At 43.3% G+C, this 21,704-nt stretch overlaps 1 protein-coding gene across 8 annotated transcripts in view; it reads right to left on the reverse strand.

The window, feature by feature from the left end:
* Positions 1-21,704, reverse strand: part of RALGPS2 (Ral GEF with PH domain and SH3 binding motif 2) — a 139,898-nt gene that overhangs the window by 79,290 nt on the left and 38,904 nt on the right. For 7 of the 8 annotated variants that reach the window (XM_075616600.1, XM_075616601.1, XM_075616599.1 and 4 more), the window contains 4 exons: positions 15,008-15,148; positions 12,409-12,516; positions 9,929-9,979; positions 1,676-1,759 (listed from right to left, as the gene is read on the reverse strand). In XM_075616600.1, coding sequence (XP_075472715.1) covers positions 1,676-1,759; positions 9,929-9,979; positions 12,409-12,516; positions 15,008-15,064 — 300 coding nt within the window. In that variant the 5' untranslated portion in view covers positions 15,065-15,148. Of the gene's footprint in view, positions 1-1,675; positions 1,760-9,928; positions 9,980-12,408; positions 12,517-14,650; positions 14,673-15,007; positions 15,149-21,704 lie in introns of those variants that run through there. The other variant, XM_075616604.1, reaches the window with a different exon arrangement.

Raw genomic sequence — 21,704 nt, forward strand, 5'->3', positions numbered from 1 at the left:
AAAGGTATTTTTTGATAGATGTAGAAGGTTGATTGGGGTGTGGGGGTAGAGGAAGCGTTTCAGATATTGTGTCGTTCCTATATTGGGAGGCGTGGGTTTACCAAAAATAAAATGCCTGCCCTCTACTGTTCTAATGCTTTAAATAGTTACAGGGTGAGAGTCACACAGCCTAGTAATTATGCAGCTTAACCCTGAAGTAGGAAGGGATACATTTGGCTGCACTGTGGCTCACTTTTTGTTTGTGGAGGGTTTAGATGCAGTCCTGCTAGAAAACCCAGAATATCTTTCTTGCAGTAGAGATTTTTTTTCTTCAGAAAGTGATTTTTTGGGAAACCCTGTTCTTATATCAACCTGTGTAGGCTGGATTGTTCAATGTAATTTTTATCCTACAAAATTAGACTTTTATCAAGGAGAGCTAAAGTGGAGTTAAAAAGCAATAAATAACTGGTGTTCTTCTTGGAAGAAGAAACTTCACACAGGGACGGCAATTTCCGGAGAAAAGAAAAGGCTGGCTGCCATAGTCGTGATCCCTCCTGGTTTTCTACCTCTCCTCACTCACTTCCCATGCTGGGGTACAAATGTAAAATACAAAGTTGGATAAACACATTATAAGAATGGACAATTTACACTTTTGACAGAAACGGCAAATACAACTTTCTCAAAATGGGCCTACACAGACAACACTGAGAAATAGCATGACTTTAGACAGATGGATTCAAATGTAATGGACACAAGACTATGTAATAACAAGTGGCAGGAAATGTGTGGCCTAAGTGACACACTAGGTCTCATAGGGGTCATTTTGGTGCAAGTCCTTCAATTGCATTTTGCCAGCACTTCACTTTAGTTTTTTTCTGTAAGGAAAATGTTTTGCCAATGTTAAAAAGGAAGCTGCACCTTTTTTTAACATGTATTTATGTACATTTGACAGAACAGGACAGAAAAGACAAATAAGAGAAACAAACCTATGTAAAAAAAAAATTCTAGGACTAATTTTAGTATTTTAGAGTAACCCTGATCTCCAAAATATGTGAACAAGTATAAAACCACAGGGTGACAATGTAATCATTGCTGATGATTTAGGGCCATATCGACTAAGAGGAGCTACTCCGTAAGACACCACCCAGTGCCGGAAAAAACACCTACAGCCTATTCAAGTGAATGGGCCACATAGATAGTAAGCTCTTTGGGCAAGGGACTCCTTTCCCTATTGTTTTATGTCGGGTGAGCTTATTCCCATTATGCGTTATAATATGATGACATGTGCATTGTAAAACGCTATGTACCTGGATGGCGTTACAGAAATAAAGATATACATACATATGCTGTCCAACATCACTTGGTTTACAGGGCGTAAGCCAATTGTGTTCTTGAGAAATGTGCAATACCATTAATGAACATGTTATCGTTCAGCGAGCAGTCCTTAGAATTGGTGCACACTCACAGACCCAAGCAATTCTTGATAACATTTTATGTTTCAAGTTTTGTGATGACTGTTTTAAAACTTAACCTGAATCCTTGAAGTGTTTAGTCCTACATACAGCAATACTTGCATGACTACAACCGCAGCAGCATTTCAACCTCAAGTTGATGGATAGAATAAAACACATTGCCTGCAGCATTTGGGAGCACATTCCACTAAACCCTGCTCGACAGAGCTGTGGAGAAAACTCACTTGGTTAAATCGTCTTGTGAAGGCCACAGCATTGGGAGCAGAACTGTACTTCTCCTTCTTGTTCCACCCACAGCTCGATAACTCCTGCACAAAAGCAGATGCGTTTTTAACACACATACTTGTTAAAGGTCAGACACAAAAGCACAATGAAACCTTGACAAAACATGTTAAATTGTTTTATGAAATCACATTATCCTAACAGGAGGATATTTTAATCTGTGACATTAAAGAGACAATACAGTATTGTACAGTAACCAATACCATATTGGTTAACCAAGGACAGTGATTTAATAAGAATATTGATGTGTATCCTACAAGCCAAACAGCAAAACCTTAGTTAAGAATCATATTTTATCTAACTGATATACAAAAGGTGCAGGGTGACCGGGAATCCCACCAACTCCCAAATAAAAAAAAACGTCTACAAACAAACATGTATGGGAAGGAGAAGGAGCGGCTCAGTGAGTAAAGACACAGACTGGCACAGAGTTTGAAGCAGGGGAACCTGGTTCAATTCCCGGTGTCGGATCCTTGTGACCTTGGCCAAGTCACTTTATCTCCCTGTGTCTCAGGCACCAAAAACATAGATTGTAAGCTCCACGGGGCAGGCACTTGTGCCTGGAAAATGTCTCTGTAAAAGTGCTACGTAAAACTAGCAGCACTATACAAGAACATGCTATTATTATTATTATTATAAAAAACAGACAGAAAAAATAAGAAAGTGAGAAAAATACACAGTCCAAAGTGTAAAAGGGGCAACGTAAAAGTTTCAGGGCAATCAACCCTTTCTTCTGGCCCATTCTTACATGAAAAAAAAATGTAGTACTTCCCTTTTGAGACCAAAAAAAGGGTCTAACCAAGTCCCTTCCGGAGCCCCAAGATACAATGGTAATACTTAACATTTTGGATTTTGGAGTCATGTTGCAAAAGCTGATGTCAAGGAAAGCAGCGCTCCGGTGATCCCCCAAACCTCTGGCTCCTGTGCAGTTTGTCTATTTTCCTGTCTGTTTCTAATTCCCTTACATGTTTGTTTCCCCATTTCGCTCTTTGGTTGCTTTTGATTTTTGTGTTGCATAATATATTTCTTTAGTCCCTATTAGTAAATACACTATCTTGGGCAAACTGTAATTGCATTATCTTGGAATACTAGTAAAAATATTACTTTGGAGAAATTCTGATTATATCATCCTTGAGTGCAAGGTAGACTTTTTTATATACTAAATAAGAATATTAACGTTTGACATTCACAGTAAAAAGCAGGCAGAGTGTATTTTAAAACAGTCTTTATATATTTCATTTATATTGTATCCTTCCTATAAAGGCCAATTTGATCTGTTATATGACTTTACAAAGAGCCAAAGAACACAGTGGCAATTGACTCTTTACTTGCAGATTCTAGCATCTACAGGCTTTTAACGAAAGATTACTGTAGTTAAAGATTACAAAGGTCATTCAAAGCATCTGGTTTGTATTAAAACATTTAAAATAACTTTAACTTGCCTAAAGGTGCCAGTCACTATCCATTAAACATGCCATTGTCAGTTCACTTTGGTCTTCAGTGGAACTGAAGCTTTGAACAAGCAGTAAGACACACACACACACACACACACACACACACAAAAAAGTGTGACATGACAAAGCAGGAGGAAGGCAACTAGATGGTAGACTTGTGTACCATCAGTAGTTGACAGATGTGTTGAAAGTTGCTGTGCATTGCTCCGCCGCAACCCAAAATATGGATGAAGTTCTTAGCATAAAGACGGAAAACAGAGAGGCTCTATTTATACACATCAAAACATTTATAGAACTGGGAATAAATTAAAACATACAGACACTAATATGCTTCGGTTGAAGATAAATCACAATTTAAAGCGTAAAATGTTGTAGTGCAACTGCACAATAACAAAACTATGTTGGCAAGCATGCGGTTTACAGGAATGTAAGCATTTGCAACAAACAAATTAATATGTAAATATACATAAAGTAGAATAAGGCTACTGAACCTACAACTTCATGTAAAAGTAGCAGCAGTAGAGAAGTGATATTTACCAACAATAGCAACAAAGGACTAATGGAAAGTATGATGAAGGGAAGTCTCATAAATTATAGCCAGGAGGAAAATGTGGTAAGTATTACTGCTAAGAAAAGAAATTCATCTTATTTCTACTATTGTGAGCCAAGGTTTTTTTTTTCCTCGCAACTGAAATTGTTAAAGTAAACACCGACTGCTGCCTAAATCCTTCACAGTAAGAAATATCTGCAACTCACCAACTGCTTAAACGACTTGCTGCTGATTGCTCTTTTAACCCATCACTGCCAATGGCAAATGACAAGAATGCTTAAATTAATCCTTTGTAGCAGGCATGTCAACTCCTATGGGCTTTTCATGAGTCACCCGGATAATCCTATCTCCTGGCCTCACGAGAGATGTGAATATCTCATGGAATCCAGGGGCTATCAACTCTCATGGATTCCAAGAGGAGGCTATCGACTGCATTCCCTCCGGTCTCTAACATTCCATTGCCTCTAGTATCATTAGAGTGTAGGCTCTATGGATTAGTATTCTCAATCGAAACAAAGTGTGAGCTCTACACCTATATACATTATAATGTAAAATCTGTATCTGTCACGATCAGCGAGTGATAGCATGGTGGATGGTAGGTTATGGGGCACAGAGAAGTATTGCTGCAATGCTACTGTGTTTGCTTTGGCCCGCTGCCCTGTGCGCGATGCTAAACTTTGATGTCACACATCGCTATTTGTATCCAGCTATGCACGGTACATCACACTTGTGAATCCATGCTATGCTGCCTCACGGATATTAGTCAGTTTGGGTTCATAACACTGGTTCTAAGAGAGACTGTCCCATTAAATCACAAGTGACTTTAGGCAGTGACATTTTACACACACACACAGATACACACACACACACAGATACACACACACACACAGAGACAGACACACAGAGACAGACACACAGAGACAGACACACAGAGACAGACACACAGAGACAGAGACACACAGACAGACAGACACACAGAGACAGACAGACACACAGAGACAGACAGACACACAGAGACAGACAGACACACAGAGACAGACAGACACACAGAGACAGACAGACACACAGAGACAGACAGACACACAGAGACAGACACACAGAGACAGACACACAGAGACAGACCCTTAAATGTTTTTCAGCTTTCCGTGTTTCCATGGAAACCAAATGCTTTGGAAACTTTACAACCATTACTTCATTTCTTATACAACTGTTACATAACTGTTACATAACTGTTTTTCTCGTGCTTTCTTTTTGTACTGTGAAAATACACGATTTCCTTAATCTCTAGCTTCCGCGGTTTCCATGGTAACCTTTAGACTGCACTTGACTCGGATATCAGATGAGAGCTCTTATTTTAACCTCGTAGACACTTAATATTTCAAAATCAAATCACCTAGTGCAGGGCTGGCCAACTCCAGACCTCAAGGGCTACCAACAGGTCAGGTTTTCAGGATTTCCTGCGTCAGAGCAGGTGTCTCAATCAGTGGCTGTCTTCAACTGAGCCACCTGTGCTGAAGCAGGGATATCCTGAAAACCTGACCTGTTGGTGGCCTTTGAGGACTGGAGTTGGCCACCTCCTGGCTTAGACCAAGCATCATATTCTTACAATAGAAACATTGTTGGAAAGGAAACAAAACAAAATGTAAATTAGCAGAGATCATTGCAGACTGACGCTCTAAGTAAGAGGGTGAATGCAGAGAGAAATCTCCCACACCCTGCCATTTGTCCCATATCATTTAACAGAGGTGGTACAGGAACATTTTAAATATTTGAATCTGTTGGATTACAAAAGGCATGTTTGTGCTTACTGAATATGGTATTACATTTCCAACCACTAAAGCCATTTGATTAAATGAAAGCACACGCCAAACATCTGTTTTTACAGGAAAGCATCATAAATGCTGCAATTAACAACTGTATCAGCTTTTAATAATTCCGTTCAGCCACCTGGACTTTTTATAACACATTTCAACATGTGCTTTGGGTTCTGTAGTGCTGGGGTGCTCAACTCCAGTCCTCAAGACACCCCCAAGATTTTAAGGATATCCCAGCTTCAGAAATAGGTGGCTCAATCAGTGGCTCAGTAGACTTAGCCACTGATTGAGCCATTTGTGCTGAAGTTGGGATATCCTTTAAACCTGACCGGTTGGGGGGGGGGGGGGGGGGGGGATGTTGAGGACTGGAGTTGAGCATCATGCTATAGTGGATAAAAACACTGCTCGAATTCTATAGTACAGCTAAACCCCGTTATAACGCGCCTCGCTATACCGCGATTCGGTTATAACGCGGTTTTCCCATGGCTCCCGTTTTAAAAAAATAAAAATAAATTTCTTTGCACACTGCACACACTGCACACACTGCACACACTGCACACACTGCACACACTGCACACACACTACTCATTGCTCACACACTGCACACTACACACACACTGCACACTGCACACACACTGCTCATTGCACACACTGACACACTGCACACACACTGCACACTACACACACACTGCTCATACTGCACACACACTGCTCACACTGACACACAATGCACACTGCACACACACTGCTCATTGCTCACACTGACACACTGCTCATTGCTCACACTGCACACACACTGCTCACACTGCACACACACTGCTCACACTGACACACACTGCTCATTGCTCACACTGCACACACTGACACACTGCACACACACTGCTCACACTGACACACTGCACACTGCACACACACTGCACACACTGACACACTGCTCACACTGCACACACACTGCTCACACTGCTCATTGCTCACACTGACACACTGCACACACACTGCACACTGCTCATTGCTCACACTGCACACACACTGCACACTGCTCATTGCTCACACTGCACACACTGACACACTGCTCATTGCTCACACTGCACACACACTGCACACACACTGCACACACACTGCACACTGCACACACACTGCTCATTGCTCACACTGCACACACTGACACACTGCTCATTGCTCACACTGCACACACTGACACACTGCTCATTGCACACTGCACACACACTGCTCACACTGACACACACACACACACACACACACACACACACATACTACACTTATACATAAATCAGCCTTACCTTACCTTGGGGATGATTTTTGAGGCATGTGGCTGCAGGGTGGGGGTGGTGCTGCGGTGAAGGGGGATGATGGCTGCTGCGGGGGCCCCCGATGCTGCGGGGGCTGGTGGGATGGCCCGGTGCAGCGCGGGGGGGGCATGGGGGGGGGAGGGCAGGACGACTCTGCGCTACGGCAGGGCCAGGGGGCCCTGTATTGCGGCGCGAGGGCCCTGTGCTGCGGCGGGGGGAGCCGGACCGGAGGGGAATCCCCCCCTCCCATCTCCTGTCACGCGGTGGCAGGGGGAGCCGGACCGGAGGGGAATCCCCCCTCCCATCTCCTGTCACGCGGTGGCAGGGGGAGCCGGACCGGAGGGGAATCCCCCCTCCCATCTCCTGTCACGCGGTGGCAGGAGGAGCCGGAACCGGAGGGGAATCCCCCCTCCCATCTCCTGTCACGCGGTGGCAGGGGGAGCCGGACCGGAGGGGAATCCCCCCTCCCATCTCCTGTCACGCGGTGGCAGGGGGAGCCGGACCGGAGGGGAATCCCCCCTCCCATCTCCTGTCACGCGGTGGCAGGGGGAGCCGGAACCGGAGGGGAATCCCCCCTCCCATCTCCTGTCACGCGGTGGCAGGGGGAAGCCGGGACCGCGGGTAAAAACACTGATGCGGCGGCCATTTTTTTTTTTAAATTAGCGCGACCCCGTTAGTAACGCGGTGGTCTCGGGGTGGACCCCGAGGACCGCGTTATAACGGGGTTTAGCTGTATATGCTTACAGTAGAGTTAGTGCATCGATAAATAAAATCAATTGTACATGCCCAACTCATCAGGCTGGGGGCATATCTGCAAACTAGTCATTTTTAATGCAACAATTCACTACATTTATTTTTGCATCTGCTAATGACACAAACATTTTACTTTGGTAGTTACCGACTTTACTTACCTGGAATTGGAAAATGATTACAAATATATCAAAGACGCAGTGCGCTTTTATATAAAGTGGATAAGGGAAAGGAGAGGACATTCCATACCCAATAATCACTGGTGCTCTACTGTTCGTGCTAAACACAGGCACACTGAACATATATGCAAGGCTTGATGCAGAATAAGGTCTCTTGGCAGAGTAGTGTGTTTGCACGGATTATTCTTCTCAGCCTATGCTATGGGCTGCTGGAAGTATGCGTACTAGCGATCCTCTGACACTATTACCATATTAGAGTCACACAACTGCGGTATTTCCCGTTTCACACAGGGAGTTCCATTTGATTTCATTAACAAACACAAAATACTGGTGCTGTTTAGGTCTTTATACTGCAGAACGAGTTGCCAAAGAGCAAAACCAAGATGGCATTGATTAAACATACAGAACAAACCGACACTAGAGGTTCATGCAACACATTGCTTTGACAACAAAAGTTTAAAACCAATATCCACATTATGAATAAAAGCTAAATGAATAAAATAGGCTATATCCAGACTCCCTCCCCCCTCAGCCCCCCATACACCATACACCATTAAAAGGAGTCACCGTGTAGCCATTACTTTTGGAAAGGCGACAACAGAGAACAGAGTCCACAAATGTGGTCTCTTAGTACTGAGGATTTTAGAAACTTGCGATAGTGACATTTAGCCATCTGAGCATGGGTCATCAAACTAAAGATGTGGGTATAGTAGAGAAAGATTAAAATGCATTTTAAAGTATATTTTTTTCTCTCTCTTTCCCCCACTGGTTCCAGGTGCACCTCTCTGGAAATTGTGAAATGAGAAGCAAGCCATATCAAACAAGGACTTATTTTATCCTTTTGTTGCAGAAAAAAATAAAATTTAAAAAAATGGTTAACAAAATTAAAAAAAACAGACGCTTAATAGGCTGGAACAGGTTTCACTGGCAGCGAAAGATGTTAATGGTAGAAAATGTCCATATAGATTAAAATATTTTGCGCTGCAGTTTCCATGGAATTTATGAGTGTGGAGGAGGGAAACTGGAATGATGTGAAACAGAGTTAAGAACGTGAAACAGAGTTCAGACCAGAAGACTGATGTCTCACTGCTATATCATCCTGGATGGCCCTCCGCCGCCTTAAACTCAACATGGCTAAAACAGAGCTCCTCATACTTCCTCCCAAACCTGGCCCTACTACCTCCTTCCACATTACTGTTGGAACTATGATCATTCACCCAGTAGCCGAAGTACGCTGCCTAGGGGTCACACTTGACTCCTCTCTCACATTCAAAACATTTCTAAAACCTGTTGCTTGTTCCTCCGCAATATAACAAAGATACGCCCTTTCCTCTGTTGCTCGACTGCTAAAACTCTGACTCAGGCCCTCATTCTCTCCCGTCTTGATTACTGTAACCTCCTGCTGTCCGGCCTTCCTGCCTCTCACCTGTCTCCCCTACAACCTATCCTAAACGCTGCTGCCAGAATCACTCTACTCTTTCCTAAATCTGTCTCAGCATCTCCCCTCATGAAATCCCTCTCCTGGCTTCCGATCAAATGCCGCATCTCGCACTCCATTCTTCTCCTCACTTTTAAAGCTTTACACTCTTCTGCCCCTCCTTACATCTCAGCCCTAATTTCTCGTTATGCAACATCCAGACTCTTGCGTTCTTCTCAAGGATGTCTTCTTTCTACCCCCTTTGTATCTAAAGCCCTCTCCCGCCTTAAACCTTTTTCACTGACTGCCCCACACCTCTGGAATGCCCTTTCCCTCAGTACCCGACTAGCACCCTCTCTATCCACCTTTAAGACCCACCTTAAGACACACTTGCTTAAAGAAGCATATGAATAGCACTGTGGATATTCTGAACACGATACATAAAGCTTGGCCCCCTGCAGACACACTTACCAGAACTCCCTCCTACTGTCTCTGTACGTTCTCCCTACCTACCAATTAGACTGTAAGCTCCTCAGAGCAGGGACTCCTCTTCCTTAATGTTACTTTTATGTCTGAAGCACTTATTCCCATGATCTGCTATTTGATTACCACGTGTATTACTACTGTGAAGCGCTATGTACATTAATGGCGCTATATAAATAAAGACATACAATACATACAATACAAGACATTAAAATCATAATGCTATTAAACTACTCACCTCTGGCTGAATTGCTTTAAAAACGGGGACATCCATTAGTGTTATCTGACTCTGCAAGAAAGAGCCCAAAGGATTACTTTTAACTTCTAACCTAATCTGACAGGTAAACAATATCATAGCAATGAAGCAGCTGTATATTTGCCACGCCATCATGTTGTACATTTTAACATTTAAACAACATGTTTATCTTCAGGTGGTAGTTGGGTGTAGAATCTAAATGAAATGTAAGTCAGTATATGAGCGGTCCTACTGACAGGCAAGTTCCAAAATATGCACAAACCAAGGTCAGTCTGAGGTCATTTATTAGTTCTTTTAATGCAATTTTTGAAAAGTATCCAATGTAGGTTTAACATAGAATTAGCCAAGTGCACATCCCACATGGGCACATTTTATGCGACACAGAGGCACGTTAAAGTCCAAAGAGAAGGCCAAAGCTTTCTATTCTAATCACTGCTTGTGTAATGCTTCCAGGAGAGCATTCAAATGTACTTCCTGTATGTATTGTAGTATAGTTACCATTCCACAGACCTTTCTCATCCCTCTCAATTTCTACAAATACCTCCATTGAGCATGATCTAATCCTGTGCAATGAAAGAATGTGGCTGTTAAAACCATATTAGGTAGTGCTCCATGCAGGACACATCCATATTTATTGTATTTTAAACGGTTTCACTGGGCAGTGAAGAGCATCTGCATGGACTATGTGCATTTTAGAGCTCCTGTGAGACAAACAGGACCCAAAAGAAGTCTACAATTATAATAGATAGCCTGGCAATGCATGATTATAGCTCAGTTATTCATGGCTGCTTCCAACAAAAAGCAGTGGGGGGGGGGGGGGGGCAGAGGAGCACAGGTTAGAAAATGAAGAGTTAAGGAGAAATTTGAAGTGAGTGCAGACTAGAATTTTAGTCACACTTCAAATGTGGAAGGACATACAAGCCCCTCATACAAGATTACTGCACCACACCCTGATGGATGTTTTGCAAACAGCACGGTTAAATTATTTTAAATCTACATGTGTTTAGATCTAATTATGTCTCGCCATAGATACTTGGTAATACGAGTATATTGCAATGCAGACTCTTTATTCATGCAGCTTACTGTATGGTGCAGTGAGAATGAGAGATATGCAGAGTAGGGGCACCAGCCAACGCTTAAAATCATAACCCGGCAATTGTAAAAGTGGATCAATTTCACCTGGGCACCAAAACCGCTAGTCAAAATAGTTTACAAATGCTCTAAACCAATTATCCCAGTATCTCAAAAGCCACTTAAAAAGTTGTGCTTTATTCTCAACTTACAATTCTTTTTCAGTTAGATAGGACTGTCTTGCATTCATAGGTGCTAGAGCAGTATTTTTAAACAGGGGTTTCCCAGACTTCCATAAAGGGTTCGCTACAATTTTCCGGTCATTTGAAAAATGTACCAAATACAGAAGAATTTACAATGCATCTGATCTCAGACACGCTATTAGAGAGGGTTGGGGTCCCTTACAATGCATCTGATCTCAGACACGTTATGAGAGAGGGTTGGGGTTCCTTACAATGCATCTGATCTGACGCGCTATTAGGGAGGGTTGGGGTTCCTTACAATGCATCTGATCTCAGACACGCTATTAGAGAGGGTTGGGGTTCCTTACAATGCATCTGATCTCAGACGCGCTATTAGAGAGGGTTGGGGTTCCTTACAATGCATCTGATCTCAGACACGCTATTAGAGAGGGTTGGGGTTCCTTACAATGCATCTGATCTCAGACGCGCTATTAGGGAGGGTTGGGGTTCCTTACAATGCACCTGATCTCAGACGCGCTATTAGAGAGTGTTGGGGTTCCTTACAATGCATCTGATCTGACGCGCTATTAGGGAGGGTTGGGGTTCCTTACAATGCATCTGATCTGACGCGCTATTAGGGAGGGTTGGGGGTTCCTTACAATGCATCTAATCTCAGACGCGCTATTAGGGAGGGTTGGGGGTTCCTTACAATGCATCTGATCTGACGCGCTATTAGGGAGGGTTGGGGGTTCCTTACAATGCGTGTAATCTCAGACGCGCTATTAGGGAGGGTTGGGGGTTCCTTACAATGCATCTAATCTCAGACGCGCTATTAGGGAGGGTTGGGGGTTCCTTACAATGCGTGTAATCTCAGACGCGCTATTAGGGAGGGTTGCGGTTCAGCAGAATTTCGCAATATAATTACAGGGTTCCATACCAAATAAAGGTTTAAAAAAAACACTGTGCTAGACTAACCCTTGACAGGGAAGCGTTAAACAAGATCAGTATGCTCAGATAGGATGTATTATTTGATTGAGCAGCCCAACATTTCCATAACCGGATGATCGTTATGAACATAATACAAATACAATGTTTGAGAGGTTTTAACATTCTGAATGATGTGCAATAGTGCCAAAACAAAGTGTCTTTTATGGATGGATTCAAACCGAGACGCTCCGTGTCGGTAACAGAGTGACAAGAATAACTTACAGCATATTCCTCTGGAGTGACCATGAGAACGTCAAACACAACGGCATCAAAGCTTTTCTTCAGCTCAGCGGAGCCCTTGTCGCTTAAGGACTCGGAGCTGCTGCTCTTCTGTCAAAAGATACAAAAAAACACCAGGATAGGCATCAAACCACCAGAAAAACAGCAAATAATTGGAGCAAGCCGATCTGTAAATTAATAAAACCTCGATATTGAAAGTACTTTAACATCCTCATCCCTAACACACATTTACTACAGGCCAAATGCTTCTCTGCAATGTGTGAGGAATCACCTCTCCATTCAGAAGAGTCTTAAATTAGATTATGCTCCCAAAACCAATGTCTCCACCTCCTCTAGGTTGGAAGCAGGGGGTCCCTGCAGCTGAACCATGTGGATTTCAGCTCTGGGAACCCACGGCTTTCGGAGATACTTGGGTTTAAATGTCCCGGGCACGTAGGAAGCCGCAAGGTAAGTCACAGCTTCCTATTGATCTGCGGGACATTTAAATTCGCTGTTTTGATAGCGCCACACAGCCAAACCGGAGCTGCTACCGGCATTTCCTTCAGGAAGTACAGTAGGTGGTATACAGAGCTGAAATTAATGCGGTGACCTCCTGCTTCAAACTCACTGAACAAACATAAGGGTCCCCATGTTCTGCTGCTTTAAGAGAAAATAGATTGAGAGTTACTGACTAGTGTTGTACCGGGTCCTAATTATTTTGAAAACCGGGTAACGGGTACCTGGGTAAAAATCAATAATTTAACCCGGCAGGGTACCCAGTTGGCACTTACCAGCAGGATGACCAAGACGGCAGCGACATCTGTGAGCAGCAGCAGCAGAGGTCCTGGTGGCGGTGGCAGCGGCAGCAGTGTGGGTTCCGCCGGCTCCTCCCCTGCTGTCCAATAGGAACGCTCCTGCTCCGGTCACATGCTTCCCCGGCTCACACTGGTATCAGCTGTGTGCTGCATTCCTGCTGCTCCCGCCGGGTTAACATGGACTTCTGTTGCTGCCACTGCCACCAGGACCTCTGCTGCTGCTCCCGGATGTCGCCGCGGTCTTCCTCGCCTTCTGTCGCCGGCTGCAGGTAAGTGATGATGTATTTTCAGCTACTCTGACATTACTCGGCATCGGTTCCTACTCTGTGACGGCCCAGCCCCCTGTTGCCGGGTCCGGGTAATGTCCGGGTAGCTGAAAAAGCGCCAGGTACCGCATAATTACCTGGTGCTCTGTACATCACTATTACTGACAAATTATGACAAAGAAGGGAGGCCGATAAAGTAAGTTTTGCATCGTACGCTGAGGGTCAAGAGCAAATCAGGAAGGGGATGGGACGTCTGCAAGAGGAAACATATCCAACCTAAATCTTGAAAATGACAAATGATAAATATAAATGGTTTGGTTCCTTGTTCATACATTACCATCACATCTGGGGAACATTGCTGCTCCCCAGTATTTCTCAGGTGTGTGTTGCTTTCGTCTTACTTTGCCTCATACCACTTACAGTAGTTTTGCCCATTAAAAAAAATAAATGATTGCCATGACATCAGATACAGTTGACATGCCAGTTGGGCATATTTCTTGTACTCTTAATTGACGAGTGAATTGACGTTCCACAAAATATTTAACTTAATTACTTTCTTCATTCTACATCATGGAAGGGCTACATTTAGATTGGATCTTCTTATTAGGTGAGGATACTTAGAGAGTGGATTCTGCCTATAAAAAGCTTTCCACACTTCACAAGTGTTTTGTTCATGTGTATAGAGTTTAAGATTTGAGATTTCGGTTACACATCTGTTTACGTACCAAAATCAAACTCAATTTCTAATCCTACAGATTACAAGTAAAGGGATCATACTGTACATAAATGACAATGCACAAGAGCGGGCAAAATTAGTTTTAATTGCCAGCATTTCTCTGGAGAATATAGGACATGGTGAAGCAAAAAAAAAAGTATAGCTTTTATTGATCTAATTTGAACGAAATAAAAAAAAATATGAAAACGAAGGCCAGACTGGAGGCTTTTAATTCTCCGCGTGAGAGACTACGAGGGAAGATGGTCTTCACCAACCCAAAAAATACTATCCGCTAAATGGACTTTCCTCTGGGCTATTACTGTGGGTACATAGCATGTAATAAACCACGATGCACATTGCTAAGCTGGTATAAGAAGTATTTTCAATATATTTTATAGACCATTTCTTCATCGTAACCAAAATCTTGGGAGTGTTTTTACAATGCTTACCTAATCTCTTGCGGTAAGACTGTTTGTAAACTGCTGTAGATGCAGTGAGATTGTTGATCCGGCCTTTACACTTTTTTGTTTTGTTTGGCCAGCAATGGCAGCATTATTAGTTTAAAGAGATAACGAGGAAGAATAAGAATTACCAAATACATTTGTATTAAAACGAACCCCAACAAAAAAAAAAAAAAAAAAAAAAAGGGAAAATAAACTATTTTACACAAGAAGTTTTACAGGTGTTAAATGCAAATACAGTACATATGACATCCAAAGGTGACTATAATAGCCGCTGCACTTCACATCTACATCCTGAATGTGCTTGTTCTTCACAGTGCGAGGCGACTCGTGGATGCTCCTTACCTCAGAAGCAGTAGCTGTTAGAGCAATATTGCTCAACTGGCCGTTCATGAGTTCCATCCTTCCCGCACCATTTAGTGCTCACCTCCTCCTCAATATGCGCTGCAACGGTACGGATCATCTCATCTCCACGCAAGCAGCATCCTTTATTTAACAGACAGATGAATCAAACTGGGATATATCTGCAGTCTTATTGTTATAGGTTATACGAGGGCTGCAAGGTTGCCAAACTTAACATTTGGTGATAGTTGTCTTTCAACAACCACCAACTAGAAGTCATTATGTGCCTCAGAACTTCTAACTAACACACACAGACACACACAGACACACACACACAGACACACACAGAAATTGTGACCTCAAGTAATACAACAAAAGACAAAAAGCCTCAGTGCTACATCCAATATGACAAATTATATAGTTAAATACTTAGCTGTTTTTCTTTTCATAAGTGAGGGTCATTTAGTTAAATTCTTTGGCCAAAGCATTTTAAGCTTGCGAATGACGCATACATATCCCCTCTAACAAGTCCTAACACTACTGCACCTGAAAAAGGTGCTCCTATCCGCTCTAATGGAGGGAGAACGGTCTTAATAGACTGGTCATTATGAAAAGGCAGATAAATATGCACTGAAAGAGACAACCTCCATAAAATCTCCTACAGTTGATACAAATGTTGGTCCTTCGTGTGAACTGTCTATAAACCTTTTTCCTGGTCAACATCATCCAATCAACCTAGATACTAGAAGTAGATTTAGTTACAATTGCATCAAAAATCCTGTTGTGCAACCCTACCAATTCTGAAAAGTCCTTATGTGAGGCGAGATCACCACCTAGTGGACATTTATGGCTTCAATCTGGAGCAAAATACCTACACATTTTCTATTTGCAAACCTGCTTCCATTCATTTAAAATACTGTAGAATGAAACTAGAACAAGACAAATATTAAACAAAACATCTCCCTGAGTTAGATAGTTTTACAATAGATCATAGAGAAAAGACACATTTAGCTCATGAAGGCTATGAAGAGATCAAGTAGATTAATGTAAAAAGGTATCGTGTCTGCCAGAAGAATCAGACAAAAAGAAAAGAAATGTATGAATTCTTTAAAGTAATAAAGCAATACAGACCGCTTGCTTTTTTTTTTTTTTTTTTTTAAAGAGATCAAAGATCCAGGATATATTATCAGCGCTCTCAGAAACAAAGCTACCAACCCCTACTGCAGGGGTGAGCAAACTTTTTATGCCGAGCCCCCCTTTTTATCCATGAAATTTCTCGGGCCCCCCCTGCCTGATGTAATCAAAATCACCTGAAAAAAAAACCTTTATTAAACGGTATACAATGTAAATACAAATAATGTCTAAATACTTATTTAAACAGCTCGCGCTTGCAAAATTAGGCTGCGTCCACGCTGCCGCTGAGAGCGGTGACATCACCAACTCTCCAAGCATGAACACAAGGTGTCCTGCATAATTTTGCAAGCACGAGCAGGAAGGGGGGGGTGTGGATTGGGGCTATATTTGTGTGTGTGCATTGACTGCTGCCGAGCGCGTTCTAAGTCAATTTTGTTTGTCTCCCCAAGCGCAAGCTTTGGAGAGCGTACGCCCCCCAGTTTGCGCACCTCTGCATTCATTCACAACCGACAACACACACACACACACACACACACACACACACACACACACACACACACACCATATCACAATACACTCACATCATATCACAACACGCTCATATCATATCACAACAGACACGCATATTACAACCGTAAGTCACACACTATCACCTGGGGGAGGAAGTACTACTGTAAGCATGCTCCTGTCCCCCATGCTGCTGCAAACTGGGACGGGTAACACAGGAGGAGGAGATGTCTGTGTGCAGGGAAGGAAAGCCCTGCCCCCGCAGTAAGGCCCCGCCCCCCGCAGCTAGCCACAGCACAGAGAAGCAGCACAGAGCTTTTGGCCGCCCGTGCACAGCTCTGCCCGCCCCCAGGTTTCGCCGCACGCTGCCTGCGCCCCCACTAAATCTTGTGCCCACCCCCCTCCCCCCCAGTTTGCGCACCGGTGCCCTACTGCATTTCCTCAGGCCCTTCAGCAGCATAAAATAAACACAACTGAAAGTGTGTGCAGCTGAGAGCAGTGGTTGCGGACAACACCAAAAACTGCCATTACACAACGCCTCATGGTCCCTGTTGGAGTTCAACTCTTTCCTCAGACCAAGCAGTAGACCTTTAAATCATTCTGAACAAATTAGTGATAAAACTTGAACTTAATATAAAAGACTATATACTTTTGTTTTAAATGTTTAGCAAATGTTTTGTTCCAGTGTAAAAAGACATCTCCATTCAGCAGCTCACTAGCAATAAACACGACAGCAGCTACTTTGTCTAGTTCTCAGTTGGAAATGTTAACAGCGTGTCCAGACAGTGCGAGTTAAGCAAGCATCCAACTGCACAAAACAAAGGGGAATATATTGTATACACTGGCATAGAATATCATTTACTGTATATGATAAAGCGCGTATTTAGTTAATATAACCAGCACTGAATAGGAGTTACAAATGTGACCGCACTGCATTAAAGGAGCAAATCCATGCAATGCCCTGAATGTGTTTTCTAAATAAAATCAGTTCTGTAGTATTAGATAATACTTACTACATTTTTTAGGTTTTTTAAATTCAACTCGATGCCATTTTTAATTAGTTAATATACTGAGCCTCCTTTGATCTCTATGGCCGAGGCCCCGCTGCCTCAGTCAGCGCGCCCGCACTGCATGCAGGAGGCTCGCTGAGAGGCAATTGACCGCTACCTGCGGTCTGTAGGGAGCGGGGGGCGTGGTTTGAGCTGAGCGTCCGGTCCGACACACACACACCTTTTGCAGGTGGGGGAAGTTCACTCCAGCACTGATAGGCTCACCACCGCACCACGTGACACGTCACCGCTCGGGATCGCAATCCTCTTGCATCTCCTGCCGGCTGACACGTCACAGCGCATAGTGAGCCTCGTCGGAAGGAGGCAGCGGGCACAGACAGGCAGGAGGTAAGGGGCTGGTGGCCTGCGCGTGCGGCCGTTCGCAGCAGGTCCTCAGCCTATAGCAGGTTTAAACACACCTCCCCAGCAGTCCAAGATATTTGCAACACTTTCCTGTTTGGGATAATTTGTTGCCAATATTCCCAGCAGTTTTAGCTGCAAACTGTAACATTAGATAATGTTACCTTAGTCATATAAGGATACACTGTAGCTGCTAAATTGCACTGACTGAAGGATTCATTCAAACTGAAAGGCAGCCATTTAGAGAACCCTGGGATGCAGGCTCTTTGCTGATCGATCATGGGAGAATGAAAGAATCGTCAGGTTAGGTAATTAATTAGTTTTCAATAAAAGGTAATTAAAGGCTGCATATATTAAAGTGCCACGCGGACTACCTCTTTAAGGGACTGAATCTTGGTGTACTTCATGCAGTCAATTTTCTGACTCCGTCAGAAACAATATTTAAAATATAAAATGTGGGTTTATGGCTCCAGACCTTTTTTGTTTAGAAAAAAAAAACAACATAAAAGAAAGTTTATATTTTCGAAGTTTGTTTTGTGTAAACTATACTTTTTGTTGTGGACGGGGAGGGAATGGATATCTAGCAAGAAAAGAAAAACATTTCCTATTCTGTTCATTAGGATCTGCATCATCTGTAAAACGTCTCTTAATCCGGTCTCATATATACCGCTGGTCTGCCAAGTGATTATACCACAGAACCTGTTGTTTTTTATACAGCAAGTGAAACACACACGCACACACGCACACGCACACGCGATTAATACTTTCAAAATCGCTCACTGCCACACTAGGTGAAATAGGGCCAAAATACTTTAAAAGGGGCATTACCTCTTGCCCGTTTTTTGTTGTTTCAATAAATGCCGCCATTTCTTGCCTTTATGGCAATGCAATCATCTAAGCTGCCGATTGCTCCATTCTCACGTGATTGATCACCAAGATCCTGCTTCCCAAGACGTCCAATATGGCTGCCTATTTCCAAAGAGGAAGTGGTGTGGCATCCTAAATAGTTTCTATAGCAACTCAAGGAAACTCATGAAACTCATTTATGTGTAAAGCTCCAACATATTCCTTAGCGCGGTACAATGAGGTACAGAATAATGTATACGACAGTTACATACAAGTGAGGGCGGACATGCACACACACAGACAGAGGTAATGAGGACCCTGCTCGTGACGGCTTACAGCAGTGATTCCCAACCAGGGTTCTGTGGAACCCTGGGGCTCATTGAAGCAGTCTCAGTGGTTTCCCTCCCCCCCCCTCCCTCCCCCCCGAGGCCCCGCTTTTTGGCGGCCCGCTCATACAGCGGAACCGAGAAGGGGGCCGCCATGTCTGCGCATGTGCAGAACGGGGGCTGCCGAGCTTGCGCATGCGCAGAATGGAGGTCGCACAGAAGGGGGAAATGCCAAAAAATCGCTGGTTCCGCTTTCCATCGGTTCATTAGAGCGGAACCCACAGTATTAGCGGGGCCCGCCTGTATCTGAAAGCTGGGGGAGAGTCTGAGTGCATGGTAGGGAACAGAGAGAGGGGGTAGCACGGGAGAAGTCTTGCAGGCAGGAGTGAGGGGAGGTAATAAGGTGGGAGAAGAGGCCGTGTGTGCAGAACATAGGGGGCGTTTATGTATTTGTGGTTGAGGGCTGAGATGTAAGGGGGGGCAGTGTTGTTGAGGCCTTTGTAAGTCATTACTAGTTTTAAATTGAATTCTAGAGGCTATGGGAAGCCAATGTAGGGATATGCGTAGTGGAGCAGTAGAAGTGGAGCAGTGAGTGAGGTACAGGATATGGGAAGCCAATGTAGGGATATGCGTAGTGGAGCAGTAGAAGTGGAGCAGTGAGTGAGGTACAGGATATGGGAAGCTGGTGTAGGGATATGCGTAGTGGAGCAGTAGAAGTGGAGCAGTGAGTGAGGTAGACGAGTCTGGCATCAGAATTTTGGATGGATGAATTGGATATGGGACAGGCAGACGAGGGAAATGCCAACAAAGAGAAAGTAACAGTAGTTGAGGTGAGTATGTGCTCTAATAGAGTTTCTTGGCGAGGAGTGCGTTAGAATTTAAAAAAAATAAAATGATGAGTGAGTGGATTAGGATTTTGGTTGCATCATGAGCGAGTAAAGGACGTATCTTGGTGATATTTCAAAGGTGGAAATGGCAGGACTTTGTGAGGAACTGAATGTGAGGAATGAAGGAAAGAGTCAAAGATGACCCCTTCGCAGCAGGCTTGAGTTGTTGATGCGATTGTGGTGTTATTCACAGAGGGCGAGTGTGGGTGTAGTGGTACCAGTGGAAGAGGAAATTAATATTACTTCTGTTTTGGACATGTTAAGCTTAATACATGAAAAACAAACACTAAAAAGGGGCATAAACGGGAAAAAATGCATTAAGTATTATCTAATACTGTGCTACACAACTGATTAAACAAATTAAACAAGACTTTGAATAAACTGCTGCTTTAACGGTTTAGCTGCCCTTATATTAACCTCTTGAGTACCCCACAGCTGCGCCCCCCTCCCCCCCGTAGGAAGTCCAGATTCTGTGATCTCTGAACCCCCTCTTCCGTGCAGATCGCATGGAGCAATCCCATAATGATCTAGCCTAGAAAACATGCAAGAAGTCACTGTGTGTACGTCTTCACGGCCCCCAGGCCGGCACTCACGAGGTATGTTGTATGTCAGCAGGTCACTCCAGGGGTCAACAAATTATCACTAATTCCCTTCCTCACAAAAAAAAAAAAAAATCAAACCACTCTCAAAAGTTAATATGTTACTTATTTTATTCCTGTGAAATGAAATTTACCAAGAGGAAAAAAAAACAGAACAGTTCATATAGATTTTGGGCAAGACTTTTGTTCTTATCTCTCGTGGTAACAACTGTTGTAAAAACTTCACAAAGAACCTGGTTACCAAGGACACTAAAAGATAGCAACATTCTTTAAAAAGGAGTACAAGTATTTTTAGAAGCATTAATCGCTTACATTGAACCTATTAAATATTAGGTACTCACCGTTTTGTACCTTTTAGGGAACATGTATTCTTTCATCTGGTTTTTAATGTCTGGTTACACCCACGTACCAGCTTCAGATGCACAGCCAGCAAATCAACCTCACACTGATGACACCCAAAAGGTCTAAGCAGCTGTCAATCAGTAGGTTTAGTAACTATACACTTATTTAACCCATGCTGTGCTGAAAAGCTTTGTAATAGGGCAGGCATAAGCTTATAGGGGTCCATGTTAAAATGGATAAGTAAAGGAGTGACACACTGATCATTTGCATGTCATTACCCAGAATCCCTGGCTGCATTGTATCCCAAGCGATAATGGTGAAAGGCCCTGCAGAGCTCTTGGAAAAGACATGCTAATATGCTCACACGTGGCATTTTTATTTACTGTGCATCTGGCATAAAAGTTAAAAATGTATAACTGTGCCCACGGTTTGCTAGAGACTTTTTTTTTTTTTTTTTTTTTTTAAACAAAGCAGATGGAAAACCACTTTTTTAATCTATTTGTTTAACGACAATGATGATTGAATGCTGATGCCCAGCTCAAATGAAATTATTCCCAAGCTTCATTAGACTCAGAGCAAACTAAGTGACGTCTCAAGCAGCTTCAAGACCAGGGGCGGGCAACTCCAGTCCTCAAGGGCTACCAACAGGT

The sequence above is a fragment of the Ascaphus truei genome, chromosome 10 (genome assembly GCF_040206685.1).
Source record: "Ascaphus truei isolate aAscTru1 chromosome 10, aAscTru1.hap1, whole genome shotgun sequence".
Classification (NCBI taxonomy): Eukaryota; Metazoa; Chordata; class Amphibia; order Anura; family Ascaphidae; genus Ascaphus; species Ascaphus truei.